At 38.3% G+C, this 20,929-nt stretch overlaps 1 protein-coding gene across 8 annotated transcripts in view; it reads left to right on the top strand.

Moving 5' to 3' along the window:
* Window positions 1-20,929, top strand: part of LOC150086018 (uncharacterized) — a 576,308-nt gene that overhangs the window by 107,485 nt on the left and 447,894 nt on the right. For all 8 annotated transcript variants that reach the window (XR_016546983.1, XR_016546988.1, XR_016546987.1 and 5 more), the window contains exon 5: window positions 7,056-7,109. Coding sequence is in view for 1 of the 8 variants with exons in the window: in XM_090374334.1 (XP_090230460.1) it covers window positions 7,056-7,109 (54 nt within the window). In the remaining 7 variants the exon portion in view is untranslated. The remainder of the gene's footprint in view (window positions 1-7,055; window positions 7,110-20,929) is intronic.

Genomic DNA, 20,929 nt, shown 5'->3' with positions numbered 1-20,929 from the left:
ATTCCTGCAGGAAAGTGGCAACCAAGTCATGCAGTGAATTATATCTTCTGTTTTTCACCTCTAGATAACCTGCCTGTGCATTAGCCAGTGTCAATCTGTGGCAAGCCAGATCCCTCTTCAGTCCCTCAAACAAAAACCACACGCTGGGATGACTGCAGTGGAAAAGGGAATTAAGTTCATTGTGAAATCCCTCACAGCAGTTTGTAGTTTTAGGCGACCGTTCAAGAGCTGCATCATGATGATTCCATATTCTTATTGGAAACTGGGGATCTCTACCTGCTGCACCCTCGATGTATGTGGAAAAGAAATACGTGAGCACCTCATTATAGCTATCTTTGTTTGGAAATGGGGCGGCAAGCTCATCAAAGACCACTTCACATCATGGACTGGGACAAAGGTTAATGCAGCAAGAGACTTCAGCCTGAGTTTTATATTTATATCAATTTCAAATTCAGTCTTCAAGCCAACATTGCTGAGTTTCCTGATGAGACTGACAGATGGAAATAGCACCCTTTGACCTCAGTTTGTGGAAAGGCAATCCTCACTGCATTCATGCAAGCCTTCTCAAAATCCACTATAACCTTTTGAGGCACCAGATTTGGAACCAACAACTTCATGATTTCAAACATTCTATTATAAGTATCCAAGTTCTTTTTCTCTAACAAATGTAAATACACGATGGATATAAGTTACCCACTTTGACATGCCATGTATACATTTGGTAAAACATGTTTGGAACTTTATCAAAGGTGCCATCTCCATAAATAGTATCTTTGTTCAATTCAACCAAGAGTTCTTTATCATCCAAAACCAGAATTCTGTTTGGATCATCCACACCTGAATCATGAAGTATCAGTTGACGGTACTTAGAATTAGCATTAGTTGAGGCATATGATGGTAGATGACCTTCATCAACTGATGAAATAACAACCACTTTGCTTATTGGAGGCTTGAAGTGGCGACACCCATGTTTAGTCTCTAGAGCAAAGTTTCTGGCATCCCCCTCTCCCCATACTTCTCCTTCAACCCATGCACAGTACTAAGTACTATAGATTTTGATACCTTTCGTGTTTGGGGTTTTCATAAAAAAAAAAAAAAAATATGATACAAGAAAGCAAGCTTATATAGTATCAGCAAAAAAAACAAACAAAAAACCCCCCTTCCCATTTCACCCATCCGGTCACTCCAAATGTTGTCTAGTTCAGCCTTAAATTTATTTAGGCTATCAACTTCTACAACTACAGATGGAAGTCTGTTCCAGCAATAAACTACCTGTTAGCAAACTTCGGCACATCTATTCTACAACTGTCTTTCCTCAATTTGAATCTATGCCCCCTCAAGTTCTTAGTCAGAGCAAGCGGCAGTTTCTCGTCAGCATTGGGCCTGATCAAACCATTCAAAGCCTTATATACCCCAATCAGATCACCTCGCAGGTGACTAGTCTCCAGATGCTGCAACTTGCAGAACTTAAGCCTTTCTTCATACGTGTGCCCCTTTGTTCCTCTCATCAATCTTTTTTGCCCTTCTCTACACTCGTTCTAGCAACTCTACATCCTTTCTAAAATGAGGCCTCCAGACCTGTATACAGTACTCAAGGTGTGGCCTGACCATTGCCTTTTACAAAGAGATAATCACTGCCTTGTCTCTGCTAGCAAAATTCCTATATATCATTGACAAAACTCCATGACCTGCTCTGGCAGCCCATCTGTGCTGCTCAGAGAGCTTCATATCTGACTGCACAATTACCCTCCCAGGTCTTTTTCATTCTCCACCTCCCTGAGTGTAGTACCACACAGTTGGTACGTTTCTCTTGGGTTCTGCTAGCCATATGCAGTTCTTTGCATTTGTCAATGTTAATCTTCAGTTGCCACTTCTCAGCCCACCTGCCTAACTTTTCTAGATCCTGTTGCAGTAGCATACTTTCTTTAGTGTCATTAACAACCCTGCCAACCTTTGTAACATCTGTGGACTTGGATATTAAGCCTGATATACCTTATCGATATCATTGATAAATACACAAAACAACAATGGGTCCAGCACCAAATCCTGGGGGATCCCGCTAATAACATTAGTCCACACACAGAGCAGTGTCCATTTTTTACCACTCTGCCATCTTCCCACTCAACCATCCCTTTATCTATTGCAGTAACTTGCCCTTAATGCCATACCGCTCCAATTTGTACAGCAGTCTTCCGTGTGCAACAGTATCAAAAGCTTTCCTGAAATTCAAGTATATGATATCAAAATTATTCTTAGCGTCCAGTTCCTTTGTGACCAATATTGTAGTATCCAATCAAATTGGTCAGACAAGACTTCCCCTTAACAAACCCATTCTGTGTCTGAATTATTACAGCAGTCTTGTCTAGGTGATCCTATATCACCTCTTTAACCAATGACTCCATTATTTTCTCTGGAACAGAAGTTAAACCAACAGGTCTATAATTATTTGTGTCACCCTTTGAAACGCCTTTGTGAATTGGGGATACATTTCACATCTCCAGCCCATGGGGACCCCCACCCTCACTCTCAGAGGATGCTCTTATAATTAAGGCTAAGGTTTTCCTGACTTCTCTTGCTGCCTCCATTATAATTGGATAGATTCCGTCTGCCCCAGGTGCCTTTTTTTATGTTTAACTTCAACAATTTTTCCTCCACTTTGCTCTCAATTATCACAAAATCACTTAGCTTCCTGTTAGTTTGTTATACTTCTGGCATTCCCCTCCTTGAATAACTTCTCGTGTGAATGTAGATGCAAAATACTCATTCAGTTTATCAGCTGCTTGAGCAGGATCATCAATCTTATAGTCAGTGAAATCAATCTTATAGATGCAGTGAAAGTGATTCTTGCACTGCTTCTATTGTAATAGAAGCAGTGCAAGAATCACTTTCACTTCTGCCTGTGGGTACCGTTAATCTTTTAGTCTTTGAATCCCCCCAAACTAGCAGTTTTCCGACACACCTAACACTGCCTCGATAGCATCAGCAAATATTCTTTCACCCTTTCTATTTAACTGTATCCCATCCCTGTAGAAGCAGTCTCTCCTGTTAGCAAGCACTGACCATGCTGAAAAAAATTGTACCATGTGAGACTTGTGCACAAGCTCACAAGCTCTCCAGGACTGAATTGATTGATTGACAAGGCTCTCATCATATTGTTTGTTTGTTTTGTTTGGTTTTTAGGAGCATTAGCAACTAAGGCCATATTGCTCCGGGAAATGCGGTGGTCATTCCTTGACCTTTCCGCATCTTCCGTGTTTGGTGGTGATGGGCTCAAACCCCGGTCTAATCAAGAAGCGTGTGCTACACACTGCTGCTCCTTCCCACCTGGCTACGGAGGCACCCTCCTATCTTGTCTGGGCAGAATTGCAGACACTTTCAAATTTAACCGTAACTCATGACTTTTTTCAGCATTGACTTGTACTTGTTAAGTAAATCTGTGGGTCTCTTACTCTTAAGGTCATTAGTGCCAACATGTACAACAATATCAGCGTTTGTGACCTTAAAAGATGATATCTGCTCTACAATGTTAATGTTGTCGTTGTATCTGCTCTACAACGTCAATAACAATGGTGGCAAGTTACGAATGTAAATTTACAGACACTAAGTATTAACTTTCAAAATCGATGTCTAAATTTAAAATAAACCATGGAGCTTGGCTAGAACTATAAAGTTACTTATAGAAAATAATTTAGTATAACAATTAAGTCAATAAAACGACTAAATATAAATGAAAACTTCGCATTCGCTGGAGCTGCAAAAATCTTGACCAACGTGATAGTAACCTCATACCCAATGAACTCTCAGGAATGTCGAAATTTATTGTTGTTGGATTAGGCAAATGACCATTTTTCTGTGATTAAGATTTCTCACAAGGGCATATGGGCCAGTACATCATTACTCAACTCTGAAAACACATTTCCCATTACATTGTGAGGGATAGAACTAACTACTCTCAAGTATTGCTTCATTTTGCTTCTGGCAATGTTGGCTTCTGCTTTTTGAGGACAGGAATCATGACAATGTTCAGTTAGTTGTTGTTACTATGTTGCTATCTTTTGTATTCATAACTGAATGACAATTGAGGATGCAGCAGGTAAAGATCCCCAGTTTCCAATAAGAATATAGAATCATGATGATGCAGCTCTTGAACGGTCGCGTAAAACTACAAACTGCTGTGAGGGATTTCACAAAGCACTTAATTCTCTATTCCACTGCAGTCATCCCTGCATGTGATTTTTGTTTGAACTGAAGAGGGACCTGGCTTGCCAGAGATTGACACTGGCTAATGCACAGGCAGGTCTGTCTAGAGGTGAAAAAGAGAAGATATGATGCACTGTGCATGACTTGGTTGCCACTTTTGTGCAGGAATATGAGCAGGCATAAGACAAACTGAAATACTCGCTGAAATTGACTAATTTACAGTAATTAAAATTCTGTTCAAATCTTTGACAAATAAATAAATCACTGAAGTAAGTCTGAATTAGTTGTTTGTTGGTAAAAAAACCAAAAAAAATTTTTTTTTTCTGTCTTACAAAGTGAAAACTTTGTAAGACCAATAAAAAATAATTTATTTTTATAAATAAAATAAAAGGCTTTAATTGCAATAAAACCAGAGCATTTTATTTCCCGTAATTTCCCTTACAAACATTTACATCCAAATATTCTAGTTTATATTAAAATCAAAAGTTATATTAAAATACATCCTATAGAAGTAGAAATAAAATATATAAATTCAACATTATGTTGCGTTTTGAAATATGAAATAATTTGTTTTTTGTAAACTAAAAATAATGTGAGCATTTTTCCGTGTGAACATTTACCCATGTGAGCAATTTTCCATTTGGGCAATTTTTTTGTGAACATTTATGATGGGTTTTTTCTGCGTGGAATTTTCGTGTGGGCTTTTGTCAGGGAACCAAGCAATAGTCTCTGAAGCCAGAAATGCATATCTATCTATATATTAAAAAAGTTTTCCCCCTAGTGATATTTATTTGAGCCAATGGGAGAAGAGGACAAAGCAATTGCATCATTACAAATGCAATTAATTATTGACAGCCTCCATAACATTTACCAACCTCGTGCATGTGATCCTCTGTCTTATGTTTGATGTTCCATTGTAATGTTTTTTGTATATTAATAAATATTGTATACAGTATTTTTACATAGTTTATTATTTTGTAAATATTTCAGTTAAATATTTTAGTCCTGCTCTTTCGGATGCAACAATATTCCTCATATATTATGGAACCCTTTTTTTTATTTTGGAAGCCTTTTCCTACATGAACTATGTAAATGCAGGTAAATAATTACATTGTGATATTGACTGAAGTCCAGTATAGTATACACCGGCAGGTAGTTCAATGAAAGTGAGGAAGACGGCAATAATTGACAGGTGAAGGCACCTCCCTTTTCTGATTGTTTTGTGTTGTCGAGGTCGGGGGCTTATCTTAGGTATCTTGGAAACCTAGTAGCTTCCAAGATAAGTTCTTTGAATGCTTCCCATTTTGAATTTGCTGTTGGTAATATCATCAGTTGGTCCCACTGTATAGAATTTAGATACTGCCTCAGTCCATCGTAGTCACCTTTACGAAAGTAATAACCCTTCCCTTTACCCCTAGTGGTAGTTACCTCTTTGAGTAAATCCCACTTCAGCACACTGTGATCACTGCCACCTAGTGGTTCATTTACCTGCAGATTCTTAATGCATGAAGAATCACTACTGATAATCAAATCAAGAGTATTACTCCCTCTAGTTGCCTCCCGAACATGCTGATGTAGAAAACAATCATCCAATAAATCCACAAAAGCCTTGCTAGTGTGTGAGTGACCAGCCCCCAAATTCCAGTCAATATCTGGGAAATTAAAATCCCCCATTATAAGACACTCTGATTTACTGGCCCACTCTATTTCCCCGTACAGATACATTGCACAATTTTTACAGTGCACTTTTTTTTTATTGAAATATCGACAAACCTTTTCACTAATCCAGCTAAGCATATTTTATTTCATTATTTGATATTAAATGTATAAAAAAATATATATTAATTTATAAAGGGAGTGAAAAATATTTTTCAGTATTTTAAGGTGCACACAAAGTATTGAGGTTTTGGAACCACTGGCCTACAAGCATTTGTCTGAAAAGTCAACAAGACTTTTCCACAATTCATTTGAGTGTTCTTAGAATTTGGAAGGTAAAAAATAGAAGCCTTATAATTTGGCTGTTGCTCTCAATTCAGGCACATACTCTAAATCAACATATGCTGTTTTTTTGAGTGGTACTTTCATAAGAAAGGTGATTTTGATATGGTAATTGTATGGTGAGGCAAAGCCACACTCCAAGTAAATATATGAAACATCACACATGTATTCAATGAAAACCATGTATATCCCTTCAGAAAGATATTAATCTGCTAAAGATTACTGCACAGTGGTTACTGCATACTTTCCTTTCATGGAATAATCATAATTTCACTGGTAATGTTACAGGACAAAATTATTTTGAAATGTTAATGAACCATCTAGTTCTTGCATTGTGGCTTCTCCCACAAAAGTGGGAGAAGCCACACTTTTAGATTTATTCATTGAGTCAAAAAAAAAAAAAAAGTTATTTCTACTAATCATACTTTTTGTGGGAGAAACCACAGTGGGAATCTTGTAAAATTATAGTTGATATGTGGAGCTGTTGAGGGTGCTGTTTGTGTATGTTATTCAATGGCTGTCATTTTGAACCATGCCTTCTACATTTCCATATTTACACTAATTTTGTAGAAAATTTAAACATAATTTTGGATCATTCTGTGTAATATTTTTTAATTTAAAGTATTTGATATGTAAAACTTTTTTTTTTTGTGTTACAGCTAAAATGTTGAATTTTTTTTTATCAATTCAATAGTGTCAAGCATAAATTTTTCTTTTTTTTTTTTTTGGTTTTGTTTTGATAAAATAAAATACATGCAATTTATGCTAACGGTTTTCGTAGAATCTTTAAAAAAAATGTTTTTTGTTTTTAATAGTTGTATTATATACATATTCCAGTAAAATTATTTATATTTTAGTGTGATGGAATTTACAGCAATGCAAGATTTATCCATGCAGCTGCTTCTCTAGTTGTGAGTAGTCTATATTGATGGAAATCAAAAATATTTGTTGTTTTGAGGAACATTTTCCTTGTACAATAAAACTAGTATGAAAAAGCTTATAGTTATACAATAATATAGTTATTATAATAAGAGATATGTAAAATATTTTTGTAACATCATACAGGAAAATGAGTTTTTTTTTTGAAAAAATTTGCATTCCATCTTATAACTGATGTGATTAAGTTGGACAGTTTCTTTATATAGACCCAAAAGGTGCCTTCAACCATAATCAGTGGAGTTGTTTAGGAAACAAAAAAACTTTTCAAGCAAGAAAGTTTAAGGACTTGTTTTTATTCTACTAAGCTCTTCAAACAAAATAGAATTGAACCTCACCTGGTATTTACTGGTAACTGAATCTTGAAGTGTGCAGTGTAGCTTGTTTTCTGTCAGGATCACCAGTTAATAAATTCAGAGTTGTGCAACACCTGTGTTTACAGCTATATATTAATATTTCTCTTGAAATATTAATATATAGCTGTAAGAATATTACTCTTACTATTTCTGCAGCATTATTTGTCATGAAATTTTTGAAATGTCTACTTGTGTCATGACTTCATCTATCTTCTCAGTTAGTCTTTGCTGTGTGCATGCCTGCCAACTTTTCTGGTTTGGGCAGAAGTATCTTTTTTGATAATAGGGTGTGTCTTCCATTTCTGATGGGTCTAATTTTCTTCAAGTTTTTAGTTATTTTTTGTTTATATTCAAGTTTGTTATTTTTTAAATATGTAGGTTTGTATCATATATTTTCACAGGCATATTTACATATTTGTTTTTTATAATAAAGGTTTAACTTTTGTGTTCTGTGGTGGTTTTTTTTTTTTTTTTTTGTTTGCAAGTAGTATTAATAATTCGGGTTAACTTTTAGTGCTTAATCTTTATTAGTGGCGCTCAGGTTGTATTTAGTGTTGTGTATTGTAGTTTTGTTTGTTGTTAACAGAAGATTAGGTGATTATGTTAAATGTATTAATATTTTTTAAAAGAGAATATTGATTAGGTTATTTTGAGTTTGATGAGCAATGTCGCTGTACTAAGAGACAACTTTAACCAGGTCGTGGAATGTAAAGATTTTGCATTTTTATAGAGACCTGACTTTGGCAAGATCTTTATAAAAAGTCTTCTGTTTTTTAGTTTATAAAAGTTGGCAGGTATGCACGTGTCAGTCTTTGTGGCCAGGATCTTGAAAAATATTGGTTGGGGTGTTGTTATCATATAATTCAAGTCAATTATTCCAGGTATCACACTGCAATCCAAGACAATTAGTAGCTTTATTCAGTTTTGTCTTTACAAGTCCTTAGCACACTTAAATTCATCCTTCAGCAATTTCTTTGAAAGTAAAAATCTAGATTGCATCTTTTAGTATAGTCTGATTCTTTGTAAATTAATCTAATCATCATTTTCACCTGTATACAGAGATGGTCCTGAACTAAAATTAGCACTGGCTGATAGTTTATCTAGAGCCTCACTTTTACATTTATTCATTGAGTCAAAAAAAAAGGTTATTTCTACTAATCTTTTATCCAAGATGTGGCCTAACCATTGTTGATAACGGATATCAAAGTAGAAGAGGGCCCAGCCTTTGTTTGAACCCAGAGGTGGCTTGACCAGTAGTGGTTCTTGTTTTCTATTTTTTTTCAGAGTCATTGTGTGTATGAGAGAGAGAGAGAGAGAGAGAGAGAGAGAGAGAGAGAGAGAGAGAGAGAGAGAGAGAGAGAGAGAGAGATGATCTTGATGCACACTTCTCAGAGACAAAAATATAACCAATACAGAATGTTTGTTCCTTTAGAAAGATATGAGTTGTAAGAATATTTTTCAGTGTTGTTTAGCCTTGTAAGCATATTTAATATGTTCTGCTTCACAATATTTGCATTGATGCATGTTCTTTCTTTCTTTCTTCTTCTTGGTCCTTAGCTGGCAGCTGGGGGAGGCGGTTGGCCACGCAACCAGTATGCTGCTGTAGGTGCCGCAGGGTTTCGGACTTGCTCTGTGATGTTCTTCCATACTTTATGATCCATGGTGTCAGTCCTGGCCTGGTTAAGGTCGAGACGTCGGCTCTTCAAGTCATTTTCCACTTGCTTGGCCCACGTTTTCCTAGGCGCAGTCCGTTGGATGCTCCATTGGGTGGGTCATTGTCTCCAAAGGAGTGTGGATGGTATTCTGTTCGTGCCCATTCTACATACGTGACCAAACCATCTAAGCCTTCGCTTCTGGATTTGGTCGGCAATGGTTGGTTGCTGTTGGCATCTGGCGCGAATGGTATCATTAGTGATGCGGTCACGAAGTGAGATGCCCAAAATCTGCCGCAGGCATCGCATTTGGAATACCTCAAGTTTGTTTAAATCTAGCTTGAGACAAATCCATGTTTCTGATCCGTAAAGGAGAATGGGCAGGATCAAAGTCCGGAAGAGTCAGATTTTAGTCTTTGAGGAAATGTTGGTCCTCTTCCACAGACACCATTTGAGCGAGGCGAACGCAGTGGCCGCCTGTCCAATTCTGCTGTGGATTTCCATGGTGGATGCAACTTTCTTCTCCTGGACCAGCGACCCAAGGTATTTAAAGTCCTGCACTTGCTCAATCTGGACGCCTTCGAGATAGATGGTGGCTTGCGACCCATCTGTTGTCACGGCCTTTGTCTTATCAGCATTGATCTTCAAACCGTATGGCCGGGCAATGTGGGCAATGTCGTAGAGGATGTCCGTGGCTTCAGAGTCGTTACCAGCAAAGATAGCACTATCATCGGCAAACATCAGGTCAGTCACATAGTGATCCTTGTCATATTGTATGCCCCGTCTGTTTCTGAATGCTTGCCTCATAATGGCGTCGACCACGATGTTGAAAAGCAACGGGGAGGCTACATCCCCTTGGCGGACTTCAGTTTGGATGGTAAATTCCTCAGATAAATCGTTCTGGATGCGCACCTGGCTGGTTAAACCATTGTATGCAGTTTGGAGGAGTGTGATGACTTTTCGAGGTACATGTTCGACCTCTAGTAGTTTCCATAAGGCAGGCTGATGGACACAGTCGAAAGCAGACTTAAAGTCAATGAAAACAATGACTGTTCGCTGTCCACACCGGATCCTCTCCTCCATCAGCTGACGGATGGCAAAGATTTGATCACAGCATCCTCGCCCGGGTCTAAATCCCGCCTGTTCTTCTCGACTGGTTTGCTCGCGATGTTTTTGCAGCCTTGACTGGATAATCTTCATAAAGACCTTTCCGATGATGGAAAGGAGGCTGATGCCACAGTAGTTCTTGCAATCCCGGTTATCACCTTTCTTGTGGATCGGTACAGTAATGGCTTTCCTCCGTGTTAGTGGAATTTGTTCAGTGCACCAGATGGTTTTGAGCGGTGAGTGTAGTCGGCGAAGCAGTACATCTCCCCCAGCTTTGATCGCTTCTGTGGTGACTTGGTCCACTCCTGGTGCCCTGCCATTCTTTAGGGATTGTATGGCTGCTTTCACTTCTTCTACTGTAGGCTCAACGTCGACCATGGAGACTTCAGGGGGATCAATCGATAGTGCGGCTTCTGGCGGTCCCTGAGGTGGGTCGTGATTATACAATGCTTTGAAGAATTCACTCCACCGTTGCAAGCGTTCGGATGGTGATCGCACGAAGGTCCCATCAGCATTCTTGATGTTGTCACTAGTCAATTTGGTCTTTCCACTCAGACATCTGAGGGTGCGATAGAGAGTGCGGTACTCGTTCTTGGATGCCGCCACTTCAAGATCGTCTGCCACTTGATTCCAGTATGCTTCTCTTTCCGCTGTCATCCTCTGTCGGACTTCTTGGTTTAGCTGCCGGTACCGTTCGAAGTCGACCAACTTTGCCTGCTTCCGTTTGTCCACGAGGTCGAGGCACTCGTCTGATATCCATGGTTGCGTTCGACGTCGGGCAGGTGGACATAGGGGCTTGGCACATTCCAGGATGGCATCAGAGATCTGCTTTTCTTCTTCATTTATATCCTCGGGCACGGCTAGCGTCTCGAAGCGGTTGCATGTTCTTTACAGAATAGTAATTTCATGCACTGCTGAGTAAAGGTAGTATCAGTAGTGACAAATGATGCAAGGAAGCAACATGCTTTTACAGCATTAGCCAATCCCCCCCCCCCATTTCTATCTCCAAATAATTTCTCTGATTCCTCCTTAAATTTATTCAAACTACCCACTTCAACAGCACCAGGTGGGAATTTTTTCCAACAGTAAAAGTTCTGGCTAAAAGTACAGGCAGTTCCTTCTTTAAGAGTTTTCACTTTGAGTCCCCGGGTTTGAGTTTTTTTATTTCAAGTGGACATAGTGTATTTGCTAGGCAGTTCTTGTGGTTCCCACAAATCTGCTTTAATTACTCTGTGATGCTGATACACAACTTTGCAAAGCCAGTCCGTGTGGGTTATGTGAGTAGCATATCAAGTATCAACAAAATCGAAAATAATGAACATTAATTGCAAAGATATTAGTCTGCCAAACATTCATAAATATGGCATTTCGAACCATGTGCATAGCTATACAATACAGTACTACTGTGCGTGAGTTTGTTCAGGCAGACGAAAGCATCTCACTGACTCACATAACATAAAGCAGTTATCACGCTGACGTTACAAAGAGTGGTTGTGTTGCTCTTCGTTTTTGCTGTCTTGTCTTGTCTTCATTTTATCCCCCTTATTAATACTGTACAGTATGTCAAAACGAAGTAATATGACGGAGAGTGATGTTAATAAAAAGAAACAGCAGAAAATAATAACATTGGAAACAAAATGAGATCATAAGCAAACTTGCAGCCGGAATGACTGTTAACGAACCAACAACATGACGAACCATCAATGAGTGTGCATTTAGTCAGTGATGAGGAAGAATAAACATTCTTTAATATTTGTATGACATAAATAATTTCTTTATTATTATAATTTGCTTGATTTTAAAGGTTATATTTTCATTTCTTTGGATAAATAAATCATTGCTTAAGCATAAAACTATTGTTTTGTTGACCTTTATTTAACATTACTGTGGTAAAATTTTGTTGTTGAGAACGTAACCCCTGTTTTTAACATTGTCTATGGGAAATAAATCCTCCCTTTACTAGTGTGCTAGGAATTAATTAACTCGTAAAGTCGGGAACTACCTGTATCTTTTTGCACATCTATCCTATAATCATAATTTTTCTATTTAAATTTATATCCTCTTATGTGCATCATCTGAGAAAGAGGATGGGTGCTGATGGCATCATTAATCTTTCTTGGATCCATTTAAAGCCTGAAACATTTTAATCATTGTCTATGGGAAATAAATCCTCCCTTTACTAGTGTGCTAGGAATTAATTAACTCGTAAAGTCGGGAACTACCTGTATCTTTTTGCACATCTATCCTATAATCATAATTTTTCTATTTAAATTTATATCCTCTTATGTGCATCATCTGAGAAAGAGGATGGGTGCTGATGGCATCATTAATCTTTCTTGGATCCATTTAAAGCCTGAAACATTTTAATTAGTTCTCATTGCAGGCACCTAGTTTCCAGATGTTATAGTTTTCAAACCCAAGTCTTGGTAAGAGTACTCTTTTCTGCCCCTGATTAATTTTCGCTCTCCTTTGCACTCATTCCAACAGATCTTTATCCTTCCTAAAATAAGGCTTTCAGACTTGTACGCAGTATCCAAGGTGTGACCTAACCCTTGTCTTATTAGTTACAGCAAATAGACTTCAGAGAAGTAACTTGTAATAAAAATTATCATTCACTCAGTGTTATTGCTAACTCATGTGAGGATTACGTATTACTGATAGAAGGAATTGATGCATTTCCATATTCTACAAACATAATACACAAGTTGCAACATGGCCTTAGATGATGCTAATGCACTATGTAAATAACAATAACATGTACATATACGATCACACACACCCCTACCTCTTACAGTTTTGATCCTTTCCTCATCACTAACCCTTCAAAGTACGCAATTACCGTATTTGCCGGACCATAAAACACATCCAGATTTTGGAAAAATATTTTTTTGCGCATATTTGGAATTCAGATTTTTGGTTGGAGTAGCTGAAATGTTTTTTAGCTACTCTGCGGTATTCACAGGCCGGCCGCTAGTTAGTACACCGGACCGAACCTATTGGTAACTCTTTAGGAGGCTTCCGGATCAACTGTTTTTGTGTTCTTTGGCGTAATTCAGCACCTTCAGTTTAAAGTCAACAGTATATGAAAAAGTCTTCTTCCTTATACTCCCAATGCGCCATTAAAAACAAAACCAAACAAATCCTTATACTCATTTCATTAGGGCTTCAAATTTATAACAAATTACAACTGCCATACTGCACGAAAAATGGAAACATGAGCTACTAGAGAGAAATTTCTCTCTCTCTCTCTCTCTTCCCCCCCCCCACTGGTGGCACTGATTTATAGAAGGGAATACTTATTTTTGATGGTCATGGATAAGGTGCATCAAATGATTACTAATATGGGTAATATGTTCTAATCATACTGCTTATTGTTGCATATGCATATCTCATTGGGAAGAAGCAGGGCATATGCTTGGGTGGGGGGAGAGAGAATAGTTAGCATCTTGTATATCAAAAGTAAGGTAGAGCTACATGGTAGTTCCCTGTGTTCCTTTCCAGAAAAAGGGTTTTTAGTAGAAATAAAGGAAGGGTTCTAGAGATCTGTATGACCTCGCTTGGATATATTAAGCAGTACCCAGGGATAGCTGACCTTTTCCTGCAGCACGCTACATATCATGTTGATAGTACATTCCCTAGCACCTATCCATAAACTACAGGAATCAGTATCATTAACTGTGGATCCATGCCACTAATTGTTTTTGCTAACTATGTAAAGCAATTACTGTAATATGTTAAGCACTTCAAATAAAAAAAAAAGTTTAAACAATTTTGTTTATAAAATAAATTTATTTTAGATTAACAAATGAATGTTTGTTCTTACAGGATCATTGGATTATTGTCACGAGGAGTTTGCTAACACCTTATATGTATTAAATTATTGCTAAAAAAGTGATAAATATGAACCACATGGTTCCTGTCATGTTGAACTTCAGGTTATAATGTTTTTCAGTAAAAATCGAATTTAAACTGTATACAGGTAGTTCCTGACTTTACGAGTTAATTCGTTCCTAGCACGTGCTTGTACAGCGAAAACTTGTAAAGCGAGAATTTATATCCAATAGATGTAATGTTAAAAATAAGGGTTACATTCTCAATAATGAAATTTGACCATAGTAATGTTAAATAAAGGTCAACAAAACAATAGGTTATGCTTAAACAATGATTTATATATCCAAAGAAATGAAAACATAGCCTTGAAAATCAAGCAAATCATAATCACAATACTGTTTATGACAGTTCTATAATTTTAAAGCTAGTGTATAATTTTATAGCTTTTAATTTTAAAGCTAGTGACTAATGCAAAAGTCATACCATCAGACAACATTGCCATCCAACACCTACTGCTGGTCCTCTACTTCCAGCTGCAACCCCGTTTATTCCCAAAAATGCATACAACCGAGATAGAATCATTAAGTGGTGGAAGCTATCTGAGCACCAAGCCGAGATGAGAATAATGCTAAGCACATTGCAAATACACCCTGGCCAAATGCCCACAGTCATATGGAACAACATGGCTGCACACATCAGCATTTGCCCTGCAACTGTCTTAGGGACTACAAAACCTGCCCGACGCTACATTGACAAACAAGTCTGGTGGTGGAATGACCATGTACAGCAAGCGATTAAAGTGAAGAAATGTGCATACAAAACATGGCTAAAGACAAGAAATGGCGATGACTTCAAATGCTACAAGAAGCTGAAAGCTGCAGCAAAACAAGAAGTGCAAGCACCAAAGTTGCAAATTACAAGGACCTGTGTGATGAACTGGACACACCTGGAGGTGCGAACAAGATTTACTGACTAGCTGCATCACGCCACTGCTCAACCCAGGACATCAGACACATTGTAAATATCAAGAACGAGAACCAGCAGCTGCTGCGAAATCCAGTTGATATTCTGTTTCCCTGGAAGGTCTATTACATGGAAATATGCAGTGAGGAATACGCACAACCCCAATACCAACTACTGCGGAGATACCAGGACCTGTGCGCCGAACGGGCTAGCCAGGTGGGTAAAGTGCCTGCCTGGCAACCCGAAAGTCACAGGTTCGAATCCTCCCTCGGGCTTGGATCAGAGTAAAATTGCAAAAACTTTGGGAGGTGCATTATGGCCACAGAAGCCGATGCACCAACTAACAAAAAAAGACCTGTGCCCCATCACAGCTGCTGAGGTAGCAGCTGAAATTAGTAAAATGAAGAATGAAAAAGCGACAGGCCCAGACAACATACCAGCTGGTAGGGTGCAGAATTCTTGGCAGAACTTTTTAATAGGATCCTGAGAAAAATGAACTGCCATCAAGCTGGCAAACAAGTATCATAATCCCAATTTGGAAGGGAAAAGGTGACATTAGTGACAGCCTGAACTACAGGCCGATGCGATGCGCCTGTTGTGCCATATGATGAAGATCTTTGAGCACACACTTGATGCACGCACGCATCCGTAGCATCATCACAATCTTGCGAAACCAGTGTGGCTTTGTAAAGGCCCACGTAACAACAATTGCTGCTCATTTGCTGATGAAAAGACACTATGAAAAGAGAATTGGTTCACATGGCATTTTTAGACCTAGAAAAAGCCTTTGACAGCGTGCCACATGAGCTCTTATGGTATGCACTATGATCCCATGGAGTGCCTGAAATCTATGTCCACTGGATCCAGCTGTTGTACCAAAATGTCACCAGCACAGTCTGCTGTGCTGCTGGCACCTCACGACCATTTGCCATCCGTGTTGGCGTACACTAGGGCTCCGCCCTATCACTGCTTCTCTTTATTCTTTGCATGGACACAGTGACAACGGACATCTAGACTGCCCACCCATGGATCCTACTTTATGCTGACAATGTTGTCTTGGCAGATGAAACATTCCAGGGCCTTGAACAGCAGACACAGGAATGGAAAGCACATATGGATAAGTTTGGACTGTGGCTGAACATCAAGAAGGCGGAATACCTAGAATGTGGTGCCCAGACAGATCGCTCAATTACAATCGATGGCCAGACACTAAATAAGGAAGGTCATCCAGTTCAAATATCCAAGCTTGGCACCTCCGTGGGCAGGAGCAGCAGTGCATAGCACACGCTTCTCGATTAGACCGGGGTTCAAGCACATGACCACCAAATACAGAGGATGTGGAAAGGTCAGGGAATGACCACCGCATATCCCTGGAGCAATATGGCCTTAGTTGCTAATGCTCCCTAAAACCAAACAGAGATACCCGAGCTCATATGTTTCCTCTGATTGTGACAGATTACAAGATACTCGGATGCAAGTCAATGCTGCTTGGCTGAAGTGGTGGAAAATCACTGCAGTCCTTTGTGATCGCAAAATTCCAACATATTTAAAATCAGAAGTTTAAAAGGCGATCATCATCATACCAGTGGCATTGTATGGGGTAGAAAGCTGGCCAGCAACAAAGAAGCATGAACAGTCTCTGCATGTCATTGAAATGCGAATGCTCAGGTGGTCACTTGGCTTGACTAGACTGGACCACATCACAAACATGGACATATGAAGGATTCTTGGCATTGCCACTATACATGAAAAGATGCGTGAAGTACACCTGAGATGGTATGGTCATTTATTGCAATAAATAAATGCTGCAGTGTTTAGCATTTATTTATTGCAATTAATGTTCATATTTTCAATTTTGTTGATACCTTGATACTTGAAAATAAGAACTCGTAAACCCGTTAACTCGTAAAGCGAAAACTTGTAAAGCAAGAACTGCCTGTATTAATTTCTGATTTTTTGCATTATTTTCTCACATTGGTAAGTGTGCCACTAACAAGAGCTGCATGTGGCATATGTGCCACAGGGTTAGCCACCCCAAAGTATATAGTGTAGTCTAAAAATAATCATTGCATGCACCTAGTATATGTTCAGACCATAAGATGTAGGGGAAATTTTAAGAAACATTGTTGAGTCAAAAAAGTCTTATGATCTGGCAAATACTTATAGTTCTTATAGTTTCCTCAGATGACAATATTTAATTCTTATAGTTTCCTCAGATGACAACTTGATATGGTCACTTCTTGGTGCTGATACACTATAAAATTCTTAAACAAACAAGCCACTGAAGAGCTGCATGTGGCATTTTTGTGAAGAGCTGCATGTGGCATCCCAGCTTCCTCTGCTTTTAACATTACAAAAAATGCTAAATGGGAAAATACTAAGATCTGTGTTATTTCTGTTCTGTTTTAAAACTCTGAATCCTAATAGTTGCTAAGCTCATATGACTAAAATTACTTTTGTAGAGATTATATTCTTTATTCCTCACTCTATCCTAAATCCTTGTCCTTCATCTAGAACTTGATTTTTCAAGTTTTAGATGAAGAACAAATTCTGAACAATTTTAAATGTGCTAAAATTGTTCAGAATAAGTATCACAATTGGCTAGCATCTCCATTTTGAAAAGCTAAAAGTAGGGTACATACTTCTTGTGCAAAATTGTAGTAGCACCTTCTATTCTTTTGTTAAAACCTTTGTGTGTCACTTTTGCCCATCCGTACTTAAACTTCTATTACATTCTCATGGTTCTATTGCATCTCTTTCAAGAGATAAAGCTGACTTAATAGCATCTGACTCTTCCCTCTGATTCTTGTCTTGATGATCTTGGTCATTGTTGTCCTGTTGTATAGAACACATTCTGTGAACTTTCTCCCTTGGTTTTTTTCAAAGAAAGATTCCTGAACAACCTTGATGCTAAAAAAATCACAGTGCTGATGAAAGCTTTTCATTTTTTCTTAAAACTGTGTATTCTAAATGGAATTCATCTAAATGTATGTGAGATGGACTAATGACACTATTGGCAAAGAAAGAAAATGCACAGGATGATCATAAATTGGCAGGGAACACAGAAACCTATGTCAAGTACAAACTATTCTGCATTCAAATCAAAATCACTAAGCAGTTAGGCAAGATAAAGCAGATTATTTGAGCCTCGATTAAGAATGCAAAGAAAAGTAGCAAAGAATTCCTTGCTAATGTTAACACTAGAAAGAAAGGATGAACCACATTAGCCCACTAGATATGGCATAACTGTTGATGATCTTTTTCAGGTTGCTGACAAATTGAATAAATATTTTGTATCTACATTCACCTGTGAAGAAGTTTTTTTTTTTTTTTTTTTTTTAATGGGAATACCGGAAATACACTGAGTTATTACAAAATCATTAGTTTCATCTTCTAAGTTATAACATAGAAGAATGTGTAAGAGAAATTGTTTGAGCACAAAGAAAATAAGGCACCTGGTCTTGATGAGATCTATCCAGTTGTTATAAAAGAAGTGGCAATAAATAAAAGTTAAGCAAGCTTTTTTACATAATTATGAGAGCACCCTTGGATTCAGGAGAGGTCCCTGTGGATTGGAGATGTGCAAATGATCATAAATTAGCCTTAAATACCTCATTTTCTCATATTCATGAAGAAGGATCAGCGGGCAAAGTGAGTAATTATAGTCCTGTAAACTTGAGCTCTGTTCCAGAGAAAACTCGATGCCTGTCAAGATCATCTTGACAGGCATCGAGTTATATAGAAATCACAGCATGGATTTGTTAAGAGGAGATCTTTAATCAGTCTGATTAGCTACCATGATGGTAAAAACAATATTGACGTCATGCATTTATATTTTGTGAAACCTTTTTGACACTGTTCCACATTACTGTTAGTAGTAGTAGTAATAGTCACATATGATGCAAGAAAGCAAGCTTATAAAGCATCAACCAAAAAAAAAAAAAAAAAAAAACCCCACCCTTCCACATCACCTGTTCATCCCTACTAATAATTTGTCTAGTTGTTCCTTGAATTTATTCACACTACTCACTTCCACAACAACAGATGGGAGTATATTCCAACAATCACTCATGCACTAGCTCAAGGCAAACCTCCATGCATCTTGCAATCATTCTTCCTCAATTTACATTTATACCCCCTCATGTGCATAGTAAAAGAGAGAATGCCATCAGCTTGCTCAAATCCCTTCAAAAGCCTTACACACCTCTGTCAGATCACCTTATTGGTGCCTAGGTTTAAGATGCTGCAATTTGCAGAACTGAAACTTGTCTTGGCAAGACCACCCTTTCTAGTGCCTCCATAGCCAGGTGTGCAGGAGCAGCAGTGCATAGCACATGCTTCTTGATTAGACCGGGGTTCGATCCTGTGACCACCAAATACGGAGGATGCGGAAAGGTCAGGGAATGACCACCGCATATCCCTGGAGCAATATGGCCTTAGTTGCTAATGCTCCTAAAAACCAAATGACAAACAACAAACAAACTACCCTTTCATTCCCTACACAAGTCTCATTGCCTTTCTCTGCACCCATTCCAGCAGATATACATACTTCTTAAAATAAGCATATGCAGTACTCAAGATGCAGCCTAATCATTGCTTTATACAACAGAATACTCACCTCCTTATCCTTGCTAGCAAAGTTCCTGTAAATCATAGACAAAACCCTATGAGCTGTCCTGGCAGCCCGTATCTGCATTGCTCATAGAACTTCATATCTGACTTATGCCCAGGTCTTTTTTATTTCCATTAAATTGAGTGTAGTACCACACAGTTGGTACATTAATCTAGGATTAATACTACCCATTTGCAGTACCCTGCATTTATCAATGTTAAATTTCAATTGCCATTTCTCAGTCCATCTGCCTAATTTTTTTAGATCTTGTTGCAGTAACTTACCCTGGTTACTGTCTTTAACTACACTGCCAGGCTTGTATCATCTGCAAACTCAGATGATTTAAGAACCCTGTGAGGTCGGGATTTGGATGCATAGTGATTTATTGCTTGCACTGACCAAGTGAAAAGAATTTAATTAGTGAGAGAGTAAACATAGTAACACATAAAAAAACTGACAAACAATTTGTAAACTACAGTATTTACAAATATACAATATTCATTAATATCTAGTCAGATTATAGAAAAAAATAAAAATAATGGACTGGAACCCTGGGGACTCCACTAATAACATTAGTCCAAGAATAGTAGTGCCCATTGATAACCACTTCTCCCACTCATTGATCCCTTTATCAATAGTAGCAACTTGCACAAATTGGAACAGTGTGCTCCAATTTGTACAGCAGTGTTTTATGTGAAACATTATCAAAAGCTTTCCTGAAATCCAAGCATATGTTATCAAAGTTATTTTTTGCTTTCAGTTACTTTGTTACTACATCACAGTATTTAGTCAGATTGGCCAGACAAGATTGTCCCCTTAACAAATCCATGCTTTGACTCAGTATAATTGAATTTTCGTCTAGATGGTCCTGCATTCCTTCTTTAGTCAGAGAATCCATTATTTTTCTGGAACAGAAATTAGGCTAGTAGGTCTGTAATTACTCATGTCACCTTTAATTCCCCTATATGAATTAGGGATACATTTACATATCTCCAATCCATAGGGACCTTGCCTCGAATCCAATGATGATGGGGCGCCTTCAAACTCACAGAACCAACTTATCACCTTCCTCGTGGCGCCTCCGTAGCCAGGTGTGCAGGAGTGGCAGTGTGTAGCACACACTTCTTGATTAGACCGGGGTTCAAGCCTGTGACCACCAAATACTGAGGATGCGGAAAGGTCGGAATGACCATTGCATATCCCCGGAGCAATATGACCTTAGTTGCTAATGCTCCTAAAAACCAAAATAACATCGAATCCAATGATGCGCTCTT

Source organism: Mastigoproctus giganteus, chromosome 5 (genome assembly GCF_048544385.1).
Source record: "Mastigoproctus giganteus isolate SK-2022 chromosome 5, ASM4854438v1, whole genome shotgun sequence".
Taxonomy (NCBI): Eukaryota; Metazoa; Arthropoda; class Arachnida; order Uropygi; family Thelyphonidae; genus Mastigoproctus; species Mastigoproctus giganteus.
This window is presented reverse-complemented; position numbering and strand designations above follow the sequence as displayed.